The 21,651-nt window shown below is 39.9% G+C and overlaps 1 protein-coding gene and 1 non-coding gene across 2 annotated transcripts in view; one reads left to right on the plus strand and one right to left on the minus strand.

Annotated features, from left to right (window-relative positions):
- Positions 1-21,651, plus strand: part of tnpo1 (transportin 1) — a 120,872-nt gene that overhangs the window by 75,674 nt on the left and 23,547 nt on the right. The window contains exons 14-19 of the mRNA XM_078214894.1: positions 1,250-1,421; positions 4,810-4,896; positions 14,005-14,112; positions 15,727-15,885; positions 15,970-16,057; positions 16,213-16,311. Of these exons, the coding sequence (XP_078071020.1) occupies positions 1,250-1,421; positions 4,810-4,896; positions 14,005-14,112; positions 15,727-15,885; positions 15,970-16,057; positions 16,213-16,311 (713 nt within the window). The remainder of the gene's footprint in view (positions 1-1,249; positions 1,422-4,809; positions 4,897-14,004; positions 14,113-15,726; positions 15,886-15,969; positions 16,058-16,212; positions 16,312-21,651) is intronic.
- Positions 2,345-2,533, minus strand: LOC144495378 (U2 spliceosomal RNA). Its single transcript, XR_013498243.1, has one exon. It is a non-coding gene; the product is annotated as a U2 spliceosomal RNA (small nuclear RNA).

Genomic DNA, 21,651 nt, shown 5'->3' on the forward strand with positions numbered 1-21,651 from the left:
TTGCTCTGCAAATTAATGCATTTGCCTTTTAAAATTCCTTTGAAATCTGATTTCACCACCCTTTTTCGTGTAGTGTGTTCTACGTCTTAATAAGCCTTGGATAATTTTATTTTCAACAAAAAAATACAAATTTAAGTTAACAGTTAGATTAGACTCTATTGACTTATTAAAATGCCTTTTCTGTTATGTATTTTATTTAGCCATGTGACAGGTGCTCCACAGTTCAGAAGTAGATTTCAATTGAGACTGGTCTCTCCTAGAATCCACACAGGTTCAACTATTCTTAATGATGTGTACAGAATTACCCACAAAAAATACTTCTGTCACTAGATAGTTCCACTTAGAATAGAATCATAGTATCCCTACAGTGCAGAAGGAGGCCATTCAGCCCATTGAGCCTGCGCCAACAACAGTGCCACCCAGGCCATATCCCTGTAACTCCACACGTTTACCCTGCTAGTCCCGCAGACTCTAACCTACATATCTTTGGCTGTGGGAGGAAACCAGAGCATCCAGAGGAAACCCACACAGACATGGGGGGAATGTGTAAACTCAATACAGACAGTCACCCAAGCCTGAATTGAATCTGGGTCCCTTGCTCTGTGAGACAGCATTGCCAACCACTCTGCCACAGTGCCACCCACTTGACGTGGATGTTTTTCTGAAGGCAGGATTATAGATTCCAGTGGTTGATGATTTTTTTGCCACAGGGATGAAACCATCTTTGTAATTTCCAACCATTACTTCAGCTGAAATCATGCAGCCAGTGATTTCCCATGGAGCATCCTATCTCAGCCACTAGCACTACATTAGGTTCAGCTCGAGCTTTGGCATTATGGTCCTGCTGCTATTAGTGAAAACAAAAGATGTCCACCTAAGATGTGTGGACTTAAGGTCTGAAACAACTAGAGGATAAAACAATCCAAAGAGACGTCGGAGTCCAGATTTTATTACTAAGGTGAATGAGTGCCTATTTGAAGCAGCAGCATTACAATATTTGAGCTGTAAATAAAAGTATTTTCTGATTTAATGTGTCTTGGCTCTGAGTAACATTCTTTTATATATTGTGTATTTAATAAATTTAAGTTATTGATGACGTGTAGATTTACATTGCGATTGCAAATCCCATTTTTTTGATGCACCATAAATTCTTATCTCAAAGTATCCTGAGTTTTAGTGGTCTCTGTGCAAAAAGACTAAGTATGTTTAAGTCAAAAATGTAAATATAACTAATTTATTTGCTTTCCAGTGCTTTTGCTACCCTAGAGGAAGAAGCTTGCACGGAGTTGGTGCCGTACCTTGGTTACATACTTGATACACTTGTCTTTGCTTTCAATAAATATCAACATAAAAATCTTCTAATTCTGTATGATGCTATTGGAACCCTTGCTGACTCAGTAGGGCACCATTTAAATAAGCAGGTAAGGGGAAAAAAATGCTGCAGTATGATCAATTATCTTAAGTTATTAGAACAGAGAAGTCAGCAAAGACTGAACGGCTGGGGCTTTATTCTGTAAAAGAGAGATTGAGGGGTGAGGCCTTTAAAGATGAAAGGATTGGATAGGGTGAGGTAGGAACGATGATTCCACTTGTGGACTGCTCTAAACTCAGGACCATAAATATACGATTATCTCTAATAAATTAGTGACTAGAATATGGAACAGGGAATAGTTGAAGTAAATAATAGATATGTTTATGGGGAAGTTAGATATAGACATGAAGGCTAAAGGATTGGATGATTGAGCAGCTATTGTTTGTTGAAGAGGAATGGGAGGAGATTTGTGTGAAGCATTACCATCGGCAATTAGGTTGGGTGGCCTGTTTCTGTGCTGTAAATTACATACACGATTCACTTAAGCTAGCTATTTGTTAGTAAGTTGAAATGTGTCACTATGATATGGTACTGTACTGTTTTGGTACTCGTCCAGATTTTGCACAAGATTTTTTACAAGATTGTTTTACTGGTTAATTTAAAATTTGTTACGCATGCATTTATTAGCCTTGTGTTAAAAAATGTTAGGTTTGTTCTCGTTGCACTCTATTTAATCTGTCCTGTGCACAGAATAGAAAAGCAGCTTATTATTTAACTGGCATGAGATTGCCGAAATCTGCAGTATGGCGGGATCTGGGTGTCCTCGTACATGAATAGCAAATGATGAGGAAGGCAAATAGAATGTTGATGTTTATTGCAAGGGGAATGGAATATAAAAGTAAGAAAATTTTTTTTTTGTTTATATATCAAATTCAGTCCAATCGAGTCCAATTCAGAGTCTCATCAAGTGAAACATTCCAGATCCAAGCTGACAAGACAGGGCTCTCACCTCCTGACTTGGGCTTGATCTACATGACCCAAGCTGATTGGAGTAGGCATTGCACCTCCTCCAAGGCTTGATCTATTTGCATCTTAGCCAAAAGGCCGAGATGCCACTTTTAAAAATTACTTCAAATGAAGCTACAATGTAACTTAATGACTTCAACCAAGTACGGTGTGTCGATACTACACTTGGTCTTAGCCAAAAGGCCGAGAAGTAAGAAAGATTTACTACAGTTGCACTGGGTGAGACCACATCTAGAGTACTGCATTAGAAGCAGTTTAGAAAAGGTTCAGTTGATTGATTGCTGGGAGGAGGGGTTATGAAGGAAGGTTGGACAGGTTGTTCCTGTACCCATTTGAGTTTAGAACAAGGTGGGACTATCTTCATGAAACATACAAGATCTGACAGGACTCAATAGGGTGGAAGCTGAGAGGATGTTTCCACTTGTGGGAGAGACTAAAACGAGGGAACACAGGTTAAACATCAAGGTTTTAAGATGTAAAATTTAAAGAATAAACGAAAATTAAATATAGTTGAGAATTTTTTTTCTCAGGATCATTTAGTCAGTGGAATTCTCTTCCCCAGGGAGTAGTGGAGACAGGGCCATTGAATACTTATATGGCTGATTTAGATCCTTGATTAACAAGGGAACCAAAGGGTATGGGGATACATAGGGAAGTAGAGGCCGCAATCAGATCAGCCATGATCCTACCCAATGGCAGAGCAGGGGCGAAATGTTGATTCCTGCTCCTAATATGTTCATATGTACATTAACAAAAGTATCTACTCCTGTGCTCGTGATCAAATGTTTTCCAGAATCACTGTCTTTGGTTTAAATGTCACAAACACTGAATTTAGAAGAGCTTCCATTACTCTTTCTGTAATTGTCAATGATTCCAATTTTGAAAATATCCAAATTGCTGTCAATTCCATAACATAACAAATTGGAGCAGGAGGAGGCCAATTGGCCCCTCAAGCCTGTTCTGCCATTCAATAAGATCATGGCTAATCAGATCATGGCCTCAACTCCCCTCTTTTGCCTGTCCCCACATAACCCTTTACTCCATTGTAGATCTTCTCCTGCTCCTGTAGTGATGCAAACAACTTTGCCATGTCCCTTCACTGAACAATCAAAGAGTTTCTAGAGCATGTTTTCAAAACCTTTCTGAAATATGTGGAATCGAAACGTATAAAATTCTAGCAAGGTTGGATAGACTGGATGTTCTCCCTGGTTGGGGAGTCTAGAACCAGGGGACACAGTCTCAGTTAGGACTGGGTTGAGAAATAATGTCTTCACTTAAATGGTGATGAACCTGTGGAATTCTCTACCACAGAAGGCTGTGGAGGCCAAGTCAATGAAAATATTTAAGGAAGTTTTTTTTAGATTTTAATTGCATCAAGTGATATGGAGAGATAGTGGGATAGAGAATCAGCCATGATCATATTAAATGGTGGAGTAGGCTCAAAGGACCAATGGCCTACTCCTTGTTACTATAAATTTATAGAAATCTTTTCTGAATAAGCCAAATTAACATAAAAGTTAACATAAACTGAAACTTTAGAACAGTGGTCCGGATTTTGGTGTCAGTCGTGAATGGATGGCCTTAGCTCCTCATTTTACTTCCCCACAAACTTTCTTGGGGCTTTTGCAATGCAACTTCTGGTGATTAGAAATGCAAAACGTTAAACGTTTTGCATTGCCTTTTAGAGAGAGATCTGTCAGGTCAAGCAACTGTGCATCTCCTTAACCAATCAAAATGAAGAGTCCTTACTGAGATGCACAGAGTCTAAACCAGAGAGTTGTAAGTTGGAATAATTCATTCAATATTGAATCAATTAATTCAACATCAAATCGTGTACAGAAAGTTAAAGAGAAAGAAAGATGGGATTGAGAGAGATTAGGTAAAACAAAAAGAAAACTATTTTTAATGTTTTTTTAAAAATCTCCAGCAATAATTAAAATATGAAGGAATAAGACTCCGTACTTAGGAAGGTAAATTTTCAGTGCCAGAGTGGTTTGGTAGTAATTAAGACATACTATGCCATTAAAAATGTACTTAGTGTCGAGTAGGAAATTCCTTGCCCATTAATCATGCCAGAAAATGTAAGGAAGTAATTAGCCATAGTCCACAAAAGAGTAACTCCCAACTTAACAGCCTTCCACATATCTAAATGTTGAATCTCAGTGAAATAGTTATGGCAAAGCTTCGGGCTGGTTAAGGCAACTTGACAGCACCTTCCTGATTTTAGTGCTTGCTTGCACACATCTGGTGTGATTTTCTCATGAAAAATGATGGGTGCTGATAATACTATTACTTAGTCTGTAAAATCTGGGCCATAATTGTTCCAAGTATAGAAAATCTTTTGTGATAATTGTTTAGCGCTAATTTTCTGTTATAATTCTAGCAGTTCATTTGAGGTGTTTTTTAATGTCAACTAATTTACAATATTTCAGTAAAGCAGTAAAATTGACCATCTTTGTCTTTCTCACAAGGAATACATTCAAATGTTGATGCCTCCTCTCATTCAGAAATGGAATATGCTGAAGGATGAAGACAAAGATCTTTTTCCCTTGCTTGAGGTGCGTAGAGCTTCAATGTTGTTTGCACAAGAATATTTATCTTGGTAGACCTTAATGAAATAGGTAGACAAATCATTGACTTAGCTGAGCGTGTGGATGTTTGTGTTCTAGGATGGTTGTCATGTCCCTTGCAATTGTGTTACTACGTTACTGCTATTCTACTTTGCCTCTTGTTACAAGTTTTAAAAAAAAATCTTGCTTTCATCCTGCCACTTTGAGTTTTTTTTCTTGCTGTCTATCCCCTGCCCATGGGTTTAGAAGAACTGGTCCCGTTGAGAATATTGTTCTTCAAACATAGTGCCATGACACAGCCAGTTGCTTTTTTTCTTTATGGATATCATAAACCATTTGCAAGTCGGACTCAAAAAATCAGCACTTAATACAGCACCTGACACTGAAGATACTTTTCAAAGGTTTATTCTGCTTTAATGCAACACTTATTGGATCTTGATCATTTGTATTTTTACTTTTCCCACCCTCATTTTTCTTCCTTAAACTTGGGATTTGTTTCTTTGAGCCTTACTTCTTGTAGTTTCCCTTAAAACTTTTCATTGTAGCCTCTAGTGCAAAGATACAAATTTTGTTGACCTGACTGGTTACCTTGATTGCTTTTGTTATCGAGCTTCGATCTCTCCTGGTTAAAAATAACTTGCCCTTGTCATTAAATTCAAAGAACAATACAGCACAAGTACAAGCCCTTCGGCCCACCACGCTTGCGGCGATTCTTAATCCTTATTTAGACCTGCAACCTATTGCCCATACGTGGTTTCGGTCGTTTTTTGCCTCCCATTCATGTGTCTATCAAGATGTGCCTTGAACGTTGCTAACATGCCTGCTTCCACCACCACCACTAGCGCAGAGTTCCAGGCACCCACCACCCTCTGTGTGAAAGACTTTCCCCACATGTCTCCCCTAAACTTGCCCCCGTCCCCTTGGATCTATGACCTCTTGTAGTTGACCTTTCCACACTGGGAAAAAGCCTCTGACTATCCACCCTATCTATGCCGCTCATAATTTTGTAGACGACTATCAGGTTGTCCCTCAGCCTTCATCTTTCCGGTGAAAACAATCCGTGTTTATCCAACCTCTCATACCTAAAACCCTGCAGACCAGGCATCATCCTGGTAAACCTTTTTTGCACCCTCTCCAAAGCATCCATGTCCTTTCCAATAGTGTGGTGACCAGAACTGCACACAATATTCCAAATGTGGCCTAGTTAGTTTTGTATAGCTGTAACATAACTTGCCAATTTTTATATTGATGCCCTGGCTGATGAAGGCAAGCATGCTATATGCCATTTTGACCACTTTATTCACCTGTGTTGCCACTTTCAGGGATCTGTGGACCTGTACGCCCAGATCCCCCTATGTCAATGCTGCTAAGGATTCTGCCATTTACTGTATAATTCGCAACTGAATTTGATCTTGCAAAATGCATCACCTTGCATTTGTCCGGATTAAACTCTACCATTTCTCTGCCCAGGTTTGCAATCTATCTATATCCTGTTGTATCCTTTAACAATCCTCGTCATTATCTGCAACTCCACTGATCGTCTCCAGTAATCTCCTAACCTGATTATAGGACTTGTCAGTTTCTTTTTGAGCAATATTAAATACAACTTCACTGTACATCACCAGCAATGGCTTTTACTGACCAGATCACTGTGAATGCCAGTTCCCTTTGCTGTAACTTTTGCTTATTCCTTTGAATAAATTATCGCTTAGCAATCCTCTACCCCATTCGATAATTTTACTAACCCAACATTATCCTAATTTCAGTCTAATTTTCACTGGACTTCTCAAATTGCTATTTCAAATCAATCAATTACAGAAAAACCCATAGGCTACACACTGTAAACCAATTTTATTTGGCAGTTTAAGTCTACAAACTGAAATAGTTGACAATTCTTGACTACTAATCTCAGTTCAACTGTTGCTTTTGCTCTTATACTTTTTCTGTCCGTGAATTAATTGATTTCTAGCTGATGTGAAAATTTTCATACTATCTCCTTTTCCTCCTGTTATGAGCCTACAACTTATTTCAATCATGTCCTTCATTCTGTTCTTTTAAAAAAAAGGCTCTACGCCTGATATCTTGATCTATTTGCAATGTTATGGTAACCTGGTCTCTGTGGCTCAAGTCACACTGGAAGCTCACTGGAGTGTTAGGGAGTCGTTTGTTTGTCAGAGGTAGTTTCTCCATTTCCTTTCAAATCTAGTTAACAACCGCATCTTCTTGGATTCATCCTTAGTCCTATTCCTCTATTGATGTTCTTGGCCTCATTGTCTGTTTGGGGCTCTATTCATTGCCACACCTCCATTGCTAAAGTTAACTTCCAAGAAGCTCAGTTTCATGTTTAAATGTCAAATGTCCTTTTTCCAGCTCAAAGTTTGGTCAAACTTGTATTTCAGAAGCCTCTGCTGACATAGCACATTTGTATCTAGGAAATGGGTTTTGTCATGTTGCTTGTCCAATATCCAATACTGGATGAACAGAAATTTCCTCAAACTAAAAACACTGGGAATACTGATGCCACAAACTCCATTCCCTGACTACTGATACGATTCCTGGCCATTGTGTGAAGCTGAACCAGGCCATTTGCACCCTGGGGGCAAGAGGTACATCTTGCCCAAAACAGCATATTTCACTATCTTAATGTTGCTGTCTCTACCCTGCTTCAACTCATCTGAGACCTTGGTCTGTACCTTTGTTTGCAAATCTGTTTCTGGCCCTGTCTCTCCCAATTACTTGTACCTCCTCCAGCCCTTCTTTTAGCTGCCTAGAACTTAAGTTCTGGAACTCCCTCCCTAACTCTCTCCACCTCTTTGACTTATTCACTGTCACTAGAGAAAAACAAAGAAAACTAAAGGCTGACAAGTCACCTGATAACCCTTGCGTCTTAAAAGAACTGGCTGTAGAGATAGTGGATACATTGGTCATTAATCCTGCAAAATTCCTTTGATTTTTGGAAAATTCCCAGCAGTTTGGAAACTACATACATAACACTTCTGTTCAAGAAAGGAGGCACAGATAGCGGGAAACTATAGGCCAGTTAACCTAACATCTGATTGGGAAAATGCTGCAATCCACAATTAAGGAAGTAGTAGCAGGATATTTAGAAAATCATAATACAGTTAAGTAAAGTCAACATGTTTTTATGACAAATGTATTGGAGTTTACTTCGAGGATGTAACATGCAGAATGGATGGAAGGCAAACCAGTAGATATAGTGTATTTCACTTTCCAAAAGGTTTGCAATAAGATGTCGCACAAAAGGTGACATGAGATAAGAATAAAGAACAATACAGCACAAGAACAGGCCCTTTGACCCACCAGGCCTGCGCCAACACATGATCCCTTTCTAAACTAAAGATCTTTTGCCCCTCCCTGGTCCGCATCCCTCTATTCCCTGCTGTGGTATTGGAGAGAATATATTGGTATGGATAGCGGATTGGCTAATGAACAGGAAGCAGAATATTGGGATAAATAGACTGTTTTTGGGTTTGCAAGCTAAGTAGTTAAGTGCCACAGGGATCAATGCTGGGGTCTTAATTAATCTATACTAATGAAGTTAATCATGTGACCGAGTGTACTGTAGTCAGATTTACTGACAAAGATGGGTAAGATTGCAAGTTGTGTGGAGGACATGGTCTGCAAAGAGATTTAGATGGGTTAAGTGAGTGAGCAAAAAATGTGGCTGTTAGTGTGGGGGAAAATATAAACCCGTCCATTTTGGCAGGAAGAATAGAAAAGCAGTATATTATTTGAATGGAGAGATACTGCAGAATTCTATGCACAAAGAGATCTGGATGTCCTCTTACATGAATCACGGAAAAGTTAACCTATAGGTATCGCAAGTAATGGGAAGGCAAGTAGGATGTCAGCCCTCTTACAAGGGGGATGGGGTATAAATGTAGGAAAGTTGCTGCATCTGTATTGGTGAGACCCCCATGCAGCTTTGACTTTCTTATCTAGGGAGATGTTCACTTTTGCATTCGAGGCATTTCAGCGAAGGCTCACCAGGGTTGATTGCTGTGATGAGTGGGTTGTCTTCTGAGAAGGAAAGGTTGAGCAGCTTGGGTCTATAGTCATTGGAATTTTAGAAGAGTGAGAGTGTTTATTGAGACAAAAGGTTATAAGGGGCTTGACAGGGTAGGTGCTGAGTGGATGTTCCTCTTGTAAGGGAACCTAGAACTAGGGAGTACAGTTTCAAAATAAGAAGCCTCCTACCTGACACTGAGATGAGGAAGAACTTCTTCTGAGGGTCGTTAATATTTGGAATTCTCTATCGCAGACAACAGTGGAAGCTGGGTCATTGAATATATTCAAAACTGAATTTGACAGATTTTTAATCTACAAAGGACTTGAAGGTTATCGGGTACAAAGGACTTGAAGGTTATCGGGAACAAAGTGGAAAGTGGAGTTAAGACCACAGTCATATCACCTATGATCTTGTAGAATGGCAGAGCAGGCTTGAGGAGTCAAATGGCCTAGTACTGCTCTTATTTCTTATGTTCTTAAAACCTACCTCTTTGGGCTTTTGGTCACCTGTCCCAGTATCTCCTTATTTACTATCAAATCTTGTTTGATAATACTCATGAAGTCATAGTTATTACGGCACAGAAGAAGGCTATTCAGCTCATCTGGTCATTGCTGACTCCCTCGAACCCTGTAAACTTTATTTCCTTCAAGTGCCCAACCAATTTCCTTTTCAGAGCATTAATAATCTCTGCTTCCAGCACCCTTGTAAGCATCAACTTCCTAGTCCTTACCACTCGCTGTTTTTTTAAAAAAAAATTATATCCCTAGTCCTTTAACCCTATCAGTGAATGGGAACGGGTTTTCTTTGTCTGCCTTATCTAAACCTGCCATGTTTATGTTCACCTCATCAAATATCCCTTGTAATTAGCTTTAAAATGTAAGATGTTGCAATCTTGTTCATTGCAAGATGTAAGAATCTTTTATTAAGCAATACAACATGAGTATATTGAGAATCAAACATGCAGTTATTGTGAAAAGTGTATTCATTAATCAGCATGTTTCGGAAATAGACTCAGAACAATCCTGTTTATATTAATCAGTATTATAAATTTAATTTGACAGCTTTTCCCTGCTGCTGATTCAAACTTGTACATTTTTTTTGAAATGCAAGTTCTTCTTTGAATCAAGCATGAATGAGAGTTCTTGAAAAATAGAGCAAAAGAGGCATAATAATTGACATTCTTTGACACAGTGCAACAAGTTAACTACGAGGGTGCACCAAAGCCCAAGTCTTGAATGATAATGAATCAGCAACAGTTTTCAGTCATGGTGGGCCAGCCATGAAAGGGCTTGTGGGCTGAATGTGTGTGTGTATGGGCAGTGAAGGGGAGAAGGGCTTCACTGAGTCGTCTGTCACAAGGCAATATGAAGGGTTTGGCATGATTATGTAAAATAACCTTTTTACAAAGTACTTCAAAAACACATTTTCATATGGATATGTATTATATGATCTACAATACATTAACTTTAATAATTACGTATTGAATGTTACTATGCTGTTTTATTTCTGTTTTGTTTTTGCTGGTGTGTGGGTTCATGTTAATTTTCAAGAGTTTTATATATTTGTTCATGGTATTACAATCCTGTTAATATTAAAGAAGTTCTAACACCCAGCCATTGACCAACAGAACTGCACCACAAAATTCCATGATCATTTTTAACAAATCAATCTTTGGCGTACATCAAAAAAATTAAACAAAGTAAACCCTATTTAACATTATTGCTTACAAAGATTTATGTAATAAACTCCTATTTGCCCCCAAGAGTTCCCTTATCTTAAAATCTTTTAAGATTTGTTCACTTTTCCTGGAATACCAACTGAAAAGATATATCACAGATGTCTGGAATTCACTCTGATTTCTTTTCAGTGTCCTGGCATTCTCCAAGGTGCAAGACTTCATGGGAATCCTTCCATTAGCTTTTGGCTAAGCGATCCTCCAATTTCTGCACAGACCTCATGACTCTGGATTTCACAACTCAATCATGGGCCTCCCTGCGTCTCCTGCGCAGTGGTTTAAAACATTTGAAAACGCCCTTGGTTTTCATTAACCTGCTGCTATAGTTTCAAACTGCAACCAAGCTGATTACTTACAGAACTCCAATTGCAGCAACATTAATTTTCCATCATTTTTAGTATGGATGTCATCTCATACTCGTTGTGGGATATAATTGTAGGAGTTCCTCAGGGTAGCGTCCTTAGGCCCAAACATCTTCAGCTACTTCATCAATGACCTTCATTCCACAATTAAGGTCTGAAGTGGGAATGTTTGCTGCTGATTGCACAATGTTCAGCATCATTTGCAGTTCCTCAGATACTGAAGCAGTCCACGTTCATGTGCAGGAAGACATGGACAACGTTCAGACTTGGGATGGATGATAAGTGGCAAGTAACATTCGTGCCACACAAATGCCAGGCAATGATTCTCCAACAAGAGAGAATCTAAATATCTTCCCTTGACACTCACTGGCATTCCTATCACTGGATCCACCACTATCAACATTCTGGGGATTACCTGTGACAGAAACTGAACTGGACCAGACATAAAAATACTGTGGCTGCAAGAGCAAGTCGGAGGCTGGGAAATTTGCAGTGAATAACTCACCTGCTAACTCCCCAAAGTCTGTCCACTATCTAAGAGGCATAAGCCAGGAGCCTGATGGATTACTCCCTATTTGCCTGAATGTGCAGTTCCAACATCACTTTCGAAGCTTGACAACATCCAGGTCAGAGCAGCACACTTAATCCATCAACTTAAACATTTTTTCCTCCACCACCATGGAGTACAGTGGTAGAAGCTTACCAAGGCTCCTTCCACAGTTGCTTCCAAACCTGCGACGACTTCCACTTAGAAGGCAAGGGCAGTAGGTGCATGGAAACAATACCACCTGTGAGTTCTCCTCCAAGCCACATGCCATGCTGACTTGGAGCTATAATCACAGTTCCTTCACTTTTGTTGGGTCATAATCTTGGAACTTGCTTCCTTGCAGCAGTGGGTGTACCTACACCACATGGATTGCAATGGTTCAAGAAGGTGGCTCCCACCACCTTGAGGACAATTTGGGGTCATCAATAAATGCTGGCCTAGCCAGCTACACCCACATGCTGCCAAATAATTTAAAAAGACCTGCATTACATGTACTAACAGCATTGAATGATGAGGTTACTTTGGTGATTTAACAATACATTGGTCTACAGTCTGGACCATAATAGAAGATAAAGGGAAAACTAATGATTCCACTCACTCTGTCTAATGATTTAATCTGTTTAAAATGGCCTAGAAGCAGATACTATAGATTGTCAAAAGTGCCAAAATTACATGATCCTTTGTCACAAAACCTTTCAGATCTTTTCGTTTTCCACCACACTCATCCCTGCAGCTTATCTATATCCTTCTGCAGCCGATTGGTATAATTTCACTGTTTTCCATTCCTGCAAGTTTGGAATCAATGGTAAACTTTGCAATTTTACTCTTATAATATATCAAAAGAAGCAGTGGTCGTGGCGCTGATCCTTGGTGGAACAGCACTAGCCAGCATCTTCCAGCCTGAAAAACAATCATTTATCATGTCTCGCTGTTTTCTATCGTGAAGCTGACACCAACCCTCCTATTCCATGAGCCTCAACCTTGATAACTAAGGACATCTTAAAATCCATGTAGAAGAATCCACAGCGTTTTCCTCATCAACCTACCCTACTATATCAAGAAATTCAGTTAGATTCGTCAAACGTGATCTACCTTTTACAAATCCATAGACTCCTTAATTCACTCAAACCCCTCCTAAATGCCTGTTAATGTTTTCCTAGATATTGTTTTTAAAACCATCACCACCATTGATAACCTGATTGGTCTGTGTAGTTAGTAAGTATATCCTAACACCATTTCTTGCAGACAGGTTTGTCTATCTCCAATCCTTTGGTACCTCCTCCTTATCTATAGAAGATTGGAAGGTTATGGCAAACACTTGCACTATCTCCACCTCCGTTTCCGTTAGCAACTTAAGATGCAAGCCATGTGGACAAGGCCGCCTATCCATTAAATCTTGTCAATCAGTTTTCACCGCATCTATTTTTATCATTCGTGAAAATGGTTGTTGATGCAAGAAAGAAATATATCTAATGAGCAATCCCAAATAACAAGTTAGACTCTATGCTTCTCTTATTTTCCTTCTGCAACAGCAACAATTTGTATAACACCGTTAATATATTAACCCATCCCAAGGTGCTTCACTTGCATTATTAAACAACGTATGACAAAACCACACAAGGAAACATTAGGGCAGATTATCAAAAAGTTGGTAAGAGGTAAATTTCAAGCATCCTCCTAAATGAGGAAAGAGAGGCAGATAGTTTTAGCAAAGGAATTCCAGAGCTTGGGGCCCAGACCGCTGAAGTCATGGCCACTAACCAGGGGTGCTCAGGAGGCCAGAAGTAGAAGAGTGCAGTTACCTCTGAGGATTTTGGTTTGCTGCAGGAAGGCATGGACTTTCAAAACTCTACTTGCTCATTTATGTCTGAAAAAAATGCTCTTAGCTGGTTGCTATGTTTTGACAGAATAAACATGCTTTTGTACAGATTTTTCATTGAATTTCTAAATATTAATGCTGCAACAGTGCCTGTATGTGTACTCTCCCCTCTGTCACCTTTTCAATTTTTACCACCTGTGGCCAACATAAGATTTTATTTTAATGTTGGTCTTCCAGGTGATATATCCAGGAAATAGTCTCCTTTATGCTGATTAAATTCTCTCATTATGGTATCCAGTGCAAATGTAATTTGGTGCACTTAATTTGAAAGATAACATTATTTAAAATTATAAATGTTATATGATATTACAAATGAATGGATGATTTCTGGAGATAATCCTTTCCTAATGTACTGGCTGCACCATAATGCATCAATAATCTTTGGCTACTTTTAAAACTTGTCTTTCTAAAATTACGTTGCAGGGGATAACTTGAGTCATTTAGAATGTCTTGTTTTCAGTGTTGCTGTAATGAAGGCTTCACTTTATACATTGCATGACCTGAAATAGCATTATATTAAATCTAATATGTTTTGTGTTATAGTGCCTGTCTTCTGTTGCCACTGCTTTGCAGTCTGGCTTTCTTCCATACTGTGAACCTGTCTACCAGCGTTGTGTAAATCTCGTTCAAAAGACTCTTTCCCAAGCTATGGCAAGTATTGTAATATTATGTATAGATTTTCCAAGAAAATTATAGTTTGTTATATAAACATAAGATGGTCACCCATAAATCCAATGGAGAATTTAGGATGACCTTCTTTACCAAGTGAGTGGTTAGAATATTAAACTTGCTGCCACAAGGACTTTTTTGATCAGTAGTACAAGATTCAATTGAAGGAAGCTGGATATATGCATAAAGGGCATAAGAATAGAATGTTATGCTAATAGGGTTAATTGTTGTTGTGTCAAACATTTCACCAGCTGAACCAATTGGATTGATGCACCTGCTGTTTTGCTGTAACAAAACTAACACGTTTAACTCAATTTTGTTCATCCTTCCATGAACTCTATTTATTTACTTATTTATTAAAAGCTAGCACTGTCTGTGTGGAGTTTGTACATTCTCTGCGTGGGTTTCCTCCGGGTGCTCCGGTTTCCTCCCAAGTAGTTAGGCAAATGGCATTTTGGCCTTTATTGCGAAGGGGTTGGAGTTTAAAAAAGGGAGGTTTTGTTGCAATTGTACAGGGTGTTAGTGAGGCCTCACCTGGAATACAGCATACGGTTTTGGGCCCCTTACCTAAAAAAAAATATAGTAACATTGGAGGCAGTCCAAAGGAGAACCACCCCCAGGCTAATTCCTGGGATGAGAGGGTTGTCCTATCAAGGGAGACTAAATAATCTGGGTCTGCATTCTTTGGCGTTTGGAAGTAATCTTATACATATAAGATCCTGAGGGGGTTTGACAGGGTAGATGGTGAGATATTTTCACTAGCTGGAGAGTCTTGAACAAATGAAAAAAGCTACAAGATAAAGGAGAGGTCATTTAAAACTGAGCTGCATATAAATTTCTTCTCAGAGGGTGGTGAATCTCTGGAATTATCTGCCCAAAGAGTAGTGGTGGCTGGATCCCTGCTTCTATTTTTTATGTTCTTGTGTTGTGTTCTTGTATTCAATATGCAGTAGTAATTTTAAATAAGTAATGTTTACCACCTTAGTTGTACACTGCTGCATCACAATGCCATGGACCTGGGTTCGATTCCTGGCTTGTGTCACTGTCTGTGCAGATTCTGCACATTCTCCCCGTGTCTGCATGGGTTTCCTCTGGGTGTTCCTGTTTCCTCCCACAGTCCGAAAGACATGCTGGCTAGGTGCATTGGCCATGCTAAATTCTCCCTCAGTGTTCTCAAATAGGTGCTGTGATGTGGCCATTAGGTGATTTTTCACAGTAACTTCATTGCAGTGTTAATGTAAACCTACTTGTGACACTAATAAATAAACGTAAAACATTAATAATTGCGGTCAGGAAGTATTGGGGCCCCTTTTCAATACATCAGTTCTAATTTGGGCTGATCCTTTTCCTTTTTTAAAATTTACAAAGTCTTAATGAAGGTCTGTGGGTCATGGTGCAGTGCAATGCCAAGATTGGAAGAAATAGAAGAGAAGACTAGGTTAATGGAGTAATGTTTTCTGACATTTAGGTATACATTTAGATTGGTATCAACAGATAACTGTCTGGGCGTATATAGTCCAAGACAGATCGGTATTATTATAATCCAAATTATTCTGTTTTCTTGTTCTGTACTTATCATTGGTCCTTGTATTGCAGTTGCATGGTTCTCAGCCTGACCAATGTGAGGCTCCGGATAAAGATTTTATGATTGTGGCACTTGATTTACTGAGTGGCCTGGCTGAAGGCCTTGGAGGAAGTATTGAACAGCTGGTAGCACGGAGCAATATTTTATCGTTAATGTACCAGTGTATGCAGGTAAGTAAATGTTCCGTTAAAACTTTTTTTTTTTAACTCCCAAAAAGAAACCAAAACTATGATTTTCTTTTCCCTTAACTATAGGATAAGATGCCAGAAGTACGACAGAGTTCATTTGCCTTGTTGGGTGATTTAACAAAGGCCTGTTTTCAGCATGTGAAACCTTGCATTGGTATGCAATGTCTTCTTTATTCATTTGTCTGTTTTACTATTCGGGTAATGCGAAATTGATTGCTGAGAAAATAAATGACAGGAAGCATGTTTTGTTGTACATATAGTGGCATATTTTTAATTGGACTATGACTTCAACTTTGTTTCTTTTTACAGCTGATTTCATGCCAGTTCTTGGAACTAATCTGAACCCAGAGTTTATTTCAGTCTGTAACAATGCCACATGGGCAATAGGAGAGATCTCCATTCAGATGGGTTAGTATTTGATGTATGTACATCAAGCTGTGAATTTGATGAGAAAGATTCATTTTCAGCACAAAAGGAGGCTATTTGACCGCTTTCCTTATGGTGATTCCTTGATAGAGGAATCCAAAGCTAGTTTCCTTTTTCTTGTTCTTGCCTTTAATCTTGCATTCCCCTCTGCTTCATATTTTTGTTCACTTTTCCTAAAAGATTAGTGGCCTTTTCTATTCTCTATTGGAAAACATTCACACTGTAACAGCTCTGATGCAGCCATTCTGGTCATAAATAAGATGCTCTTAACCGCTTTCCTCATCTAAAGAATTCCCCCCCCTAAAGAATCCCCCCCCCCCATTCTCCAATCAGAATTGTTTTCCTGTATACACAAGTCAAAGACGTCATAATTTTGTGGGAAAAAAAATCCTTGCCCTACTGTGCTGCAGTGTAAACCGTTCAATACATTAAGTTTCTCATCCTTGATAAGCTAGTGAATATAGGGGTGGTAGCAAAGTGGTTACGTATCTGGACTAGTCTTCCAGGAAACATGAGTGGCTGAGGGAAGCTGCATTGATTTTAGATTTGATAAAGTAATGGATAAGGAAGCCTATTGATGATTACCTACCTCAGTCCCACATTTAATGAATCAGTACCCAACGTTGAACAACATTTGGAGGAAGCACCAAGGGTAACAAGGGCATAAAGCATTCTCTGGGCTGTCGGGGCTTCAATGTTCATCACCACTTGCCGCAACTGACAAAGTTCGTTGAGTGCAGGAAGACAGTTGGCAGCCAGTGAGAGAACCAAATCAAAGGATTTACCTCTTGTCCACATGCTCGCTAGTCTACCTTTAGCAGATTTGTCTCTGACAACAATGGCAGTAGTTACCACTACACAACTCTTGTGGAGATTAAGTTCCATCTTCACACCTGAGGACACACCCTATTATGTGGAAATATCAGTGTATTAATTGGGAATTACCTCCTTCTACGCGGTAGCAATTCTATGATGTTGTGCAATTAAGAACAAATCTAGCAGCTCTCATTTGTATCCAAGCAGCAACAGAATTGTACATCACCACGAGCTGTGACTTGGGCGATTACATCCCTCTTCCTTCATCACCATCAAACCAGACAACTGATGCTGGTTCCAGAGCAGAATGAGGAGAGTTATGAAAATGAGGTGCCAACCTGTTGAAACTACAGCATGGGATTACCTGCAAATTAAACAGGACAGGGTGATGTAGATGGACAGAACTAAACAATCTCATAACCAATGGACCAGATCAAAGCTTTGTAACTCTGCCAGATTAATTTGTGAATGATGTTGGAAAGCTAAACAACTAACAGGAGAGGGACTCCGGAACTTTCTCAGCCTCAGCAATGCCTGAGCTCATATTATGAATGCAAAAGGCTAGGCTGAAGCCTTTGCAGGAATCTTCAGCGACAAGTGCCAAATGGATCCTTCTGAGAGTCAGACAACATTTGCCTTTATGCAACCAATTCACTTTATGTCACATGATATCCAGAAACAACTGTGTGCTCTAGACATGTATGTGCATCCTTCCTTTGGTGCAAAAAGCCAGTGCTCAGAAGTAGAAGTACTCTTAGCTAAGCTATTTCACCACGGCTACAACACTAGCATCCACCTGGCATTAGGGAAAATGGCCTAATATATCAAATCTACAAAAATGCCAATCCAACTGAACCTACTGCCTATGAACAACAGATTGATGGAGGGAGTCATCAACAATGGGTGGGAAATGACACTAATAACACCACTACAGCAACCACATAAATATCATGGCTAATAAAGCAGGCCACAACTGCAGTACTTGTCTCTTCACCTGACTCCCCATACTTCTTTACCACCTACAAAGCACATCTTGAATGGAAGTGTGATAGTATATTATCCATTTCTTTGGATGGATGAAGTTGGGGCTGCTCAAATTCGACACCATCCATTTGATTGGCATCCTACTCGATGTATATTAATCCCTACACTTAGCCGTTTAGTTGTACCGAATTTGAGTATTGCTGAAAAAGAGAAACTTGCTGTCTAAACTTTTCATCTTGCACTTATCAGGATAGCTCACAAGAAATGACCAAACTAACAGGGAACAACGTCTTATACTGTATAAAAAGAGAGTGCTCATTGGTTGACAAGTGGATGCTGGTGGAGGCATTGCCATGGAGAACGTAGTATGGAGCAGTTAGCTGCCCAGTTTTGTGCAAATTCAAACTGAGCGATCCCTGGTTCATCTGGAAGGAAATGCCTTGGCCAAAGACTGTTTCCTAAACTTTAGTTCAGATGAGAAAATTGCAAAATACGCACATGTTCCTTCTATCTGCAAAGGATAAGGCCCTGTGTGTGAACACGTGACTTCTCGCATGTGTAAGTGAGCCATACTGAGTCTGACTAACAATCTTAAATTGGCTTTCAGCGTAATTGTTAGCACAATCGGGGTGTTTAGCAGGTGTTGTCCAATGGTAGAACTGATTGTTTGATACAATCCTCCTTTGTTGGAATGTACAGCTTATATACCAGCATCACACCTACACTGAAATTAATATGTCTCTTTGTCTATTTCTGTAATAGGCAGAGCATCCTTTTTGGTGATTCGTAATACTGAAGCCACAATGTGCACTGTTTAAAGAATGTATTGCAGCAAGTTGCTAAGGGTACTTCAACAGCTCTTAAACACGCAGCCTTCACTGGCTAAGATAATGAGAGTAAGAAATCTCTCAACACCAGGTTAAAGTCCAACAGGTTTATTTGGTAGCACAAGCCACTAGTTTTTGGAGCGCTGCTCCTTCATCAGGTGAGTGGGATTTCAGTTCACCAACAGGGCTATAAAGCCACAAACTCAATTTACAAAATAATGGTTGGAAGGCGAGTCTTTACAGGTAATCAAGTCTTCAAGGTACAGACAATGAGTGGAGAGAGGGTTAAGCACAGGTTAAAGAGATGTGCATTGTCTCCAGCCAGGACAGTTAATGAGATTTTGCAAGCCCAGGCAAGTCGTGGGGGTTACAGATAGTGTGACATGAACCCAAGATCCCGGTTGAGGCCGTCCTCGTGTGTGGAACTTGGCTATCGGTCTCTGCTCAACGACTCTGCGTTGTCGTGTGTCGTGAAGGCCGCCTTGGAGAACGCTTACCCGAAGATCAGAGGCCGAATGCCCGTGACTGCTGAAGTGTTCCCCAACAGGAAGAGAACTCTCTTGCCTGGTGATTGTCAAGCGGTGTTCATTCATCCGTTGTCGTAGCGTCTGCATGGTCTCCCCAATGTACCATGCCTCGGGACCTCCTTTCCTGCAGCGTATCAGGTAGACAACGTTGCCGAGTTGCAAGTGTATGTAACATGTACCTGGCGGATGGTGTTCTCACGTGAGCTAATGGCATCCGTGTCGATGATCCGGCATGTCTTGCAGAGGTTGCTGTGGCAGGGTTGTGTGGTGTCGTGGTCACTGTTCTCCTGAAGGCTGGGTAGTTTGCTGCGGACAATGGTCTGTTTGAGGTTGTGCGGTTGTTTGAAGTCAAGACGTGGGGGTGTGGGGATGGCCTTGGCGAGACGTTCGTCTTCATCAATGACATGTTGAAGGCTCCGGAGAAGATGTCGTAGCTTTTCCACTCCGGGGAAGTACTGGACGACAAAGAATACTCTGTCCGCCATGTCCTGTGTTTGTCTTAATTAAGATAATGCGTGCAGCAGATACAGAGAAACAGTGATCTCCAAGTTGCACTATACTAACTTGACATCTATCTCAATTTCTTCCATATCAAAATCTTCCAACTCCTTAACTAGTGACATTATGAATGTACTATCACTGCAAACAGCAGCAGTTCAAGACGGCCCAACGCTGTCACCTGAAGGGGAACTAGGAATGGGTAATAAATGTTGGCTGTTACAACTCTAATATTACCCATTTCTGATAAAGCCTTGTCTATGGCTTTCATATCCCAAAGAATGATTTAAACAAACTTCTGGCTTATTCAAAACTACACAATACTTTTTAACTGGTCTGAACCACCTGTGAATTGGAATAAATAAATCTGAACTAAATGTATGTTCAGAATGTGTGGGAGACAGATTTTGATTCATGGGACACTGGCACTAGTACTGGGGAAAGACGGATAAAAACAGAAATTGCTGGAAATTGGTCTCAGCAGCTTCTGTAGAGAGAAGCAAAGTAAATGTTTCAGGTTGATGACCTTTTATCAGAAATGGGTAATATTAGAGTTGTAACAGTTATGAAGCAGGTGAAAGGTTGAGAGAAGAACAAAAAGAATGGTCTCTGTTAGAGTGAATAGAATTATAGAATGGTTACATCACAGGAAATAAAACCTTTGGGTTATCAAGTCTGACAGCTCTCTGCAAGAACACTTTAGCTAGTCCTAATTCCCCACCCTTTGCTCCTCCCGTCGGAACTAAGAGGGATCCCTAACCTTTTTGAATTAACATTGTGAGCTAAATCTATTAACTTAATTAAATGAAACACACTTTGCAAAGCCAAAGAGTCTCGTAACGGGGTAAGTAAAGAAACATCCCTGGAGCAGTTATGAATATCAGAATGATGAACAGCTGACTTCTGAAAGTGAAAAAAGAAAAACTAAAACCATCAGAGGGAGCTGTTCCTTGGGATTGGGCTTCACTTAAACCAGCCTGGAATCAGTGTCCTGGTAAATTGTAAAACTAAGGCTGAATCTTGGATACTCCGTTTTATTAACAGCGCTCTCAACCTGTCCTCCTACTTTAAATAACTTGTGCATATACACACCCAAGGCTCCTGCACCCACTTCAGAATTGAATCCTTCATATTGTCACTCCATGTTCTTCCTACCAAAATTAATCACTTCACATTTTTCCACATTGAACTTCATCTGCCAGTTGTCCACCAGTTCCATAAACTATGTCCCTTTGAAGTTCTATACCATCCTGCTCACAGTTCATTGTGCTTCCAAGTTTCATATCATCTGCAAATTTTGAAATTGTGCTTTGTAAACCAAGGGCCAGGTTGAATTATATGTCAGGAAGAGCAAAGGTCCCAAGAGTGACCCTTGTGAAACTCCACTACAAACCTCCTTTCAGCTGGAACAAACATCCACTAACCACTACACAGTTTCCTGTCACTCAACCAAATTCGTAGCATGTTGCTACTGTCCTTTATTTTTATTGCATGAACTATAAGTTTGCTCACAGCTCTGTTCTGAGGTACCGTATCAAATGTCTTTGTAAGTCCATGTACGCCATATCAACAACATTGCCCTCATCAAGGCCAGTGCCTCTGCAATTTGCACCATTGCTTAACCCTGTATCCTTAGATGCATCTCAGTAGGCCCTGTGCTTTATCAACTT

The sequence above is a fragment of the Mustelus asterias genome, chromosome 6 (assembly GCF_964213995.1).
Source record: "Mustelus asterias chromosome 6, sMusAst1.hap1.1, whole genome shotgun sequence".
Lineage (NCBI taxonomy): Eukaryota > Metazoa > Chordata > Chondrichthyes > Carcharhiniformes > Triakidae > Mustelus > Mustelus asterias.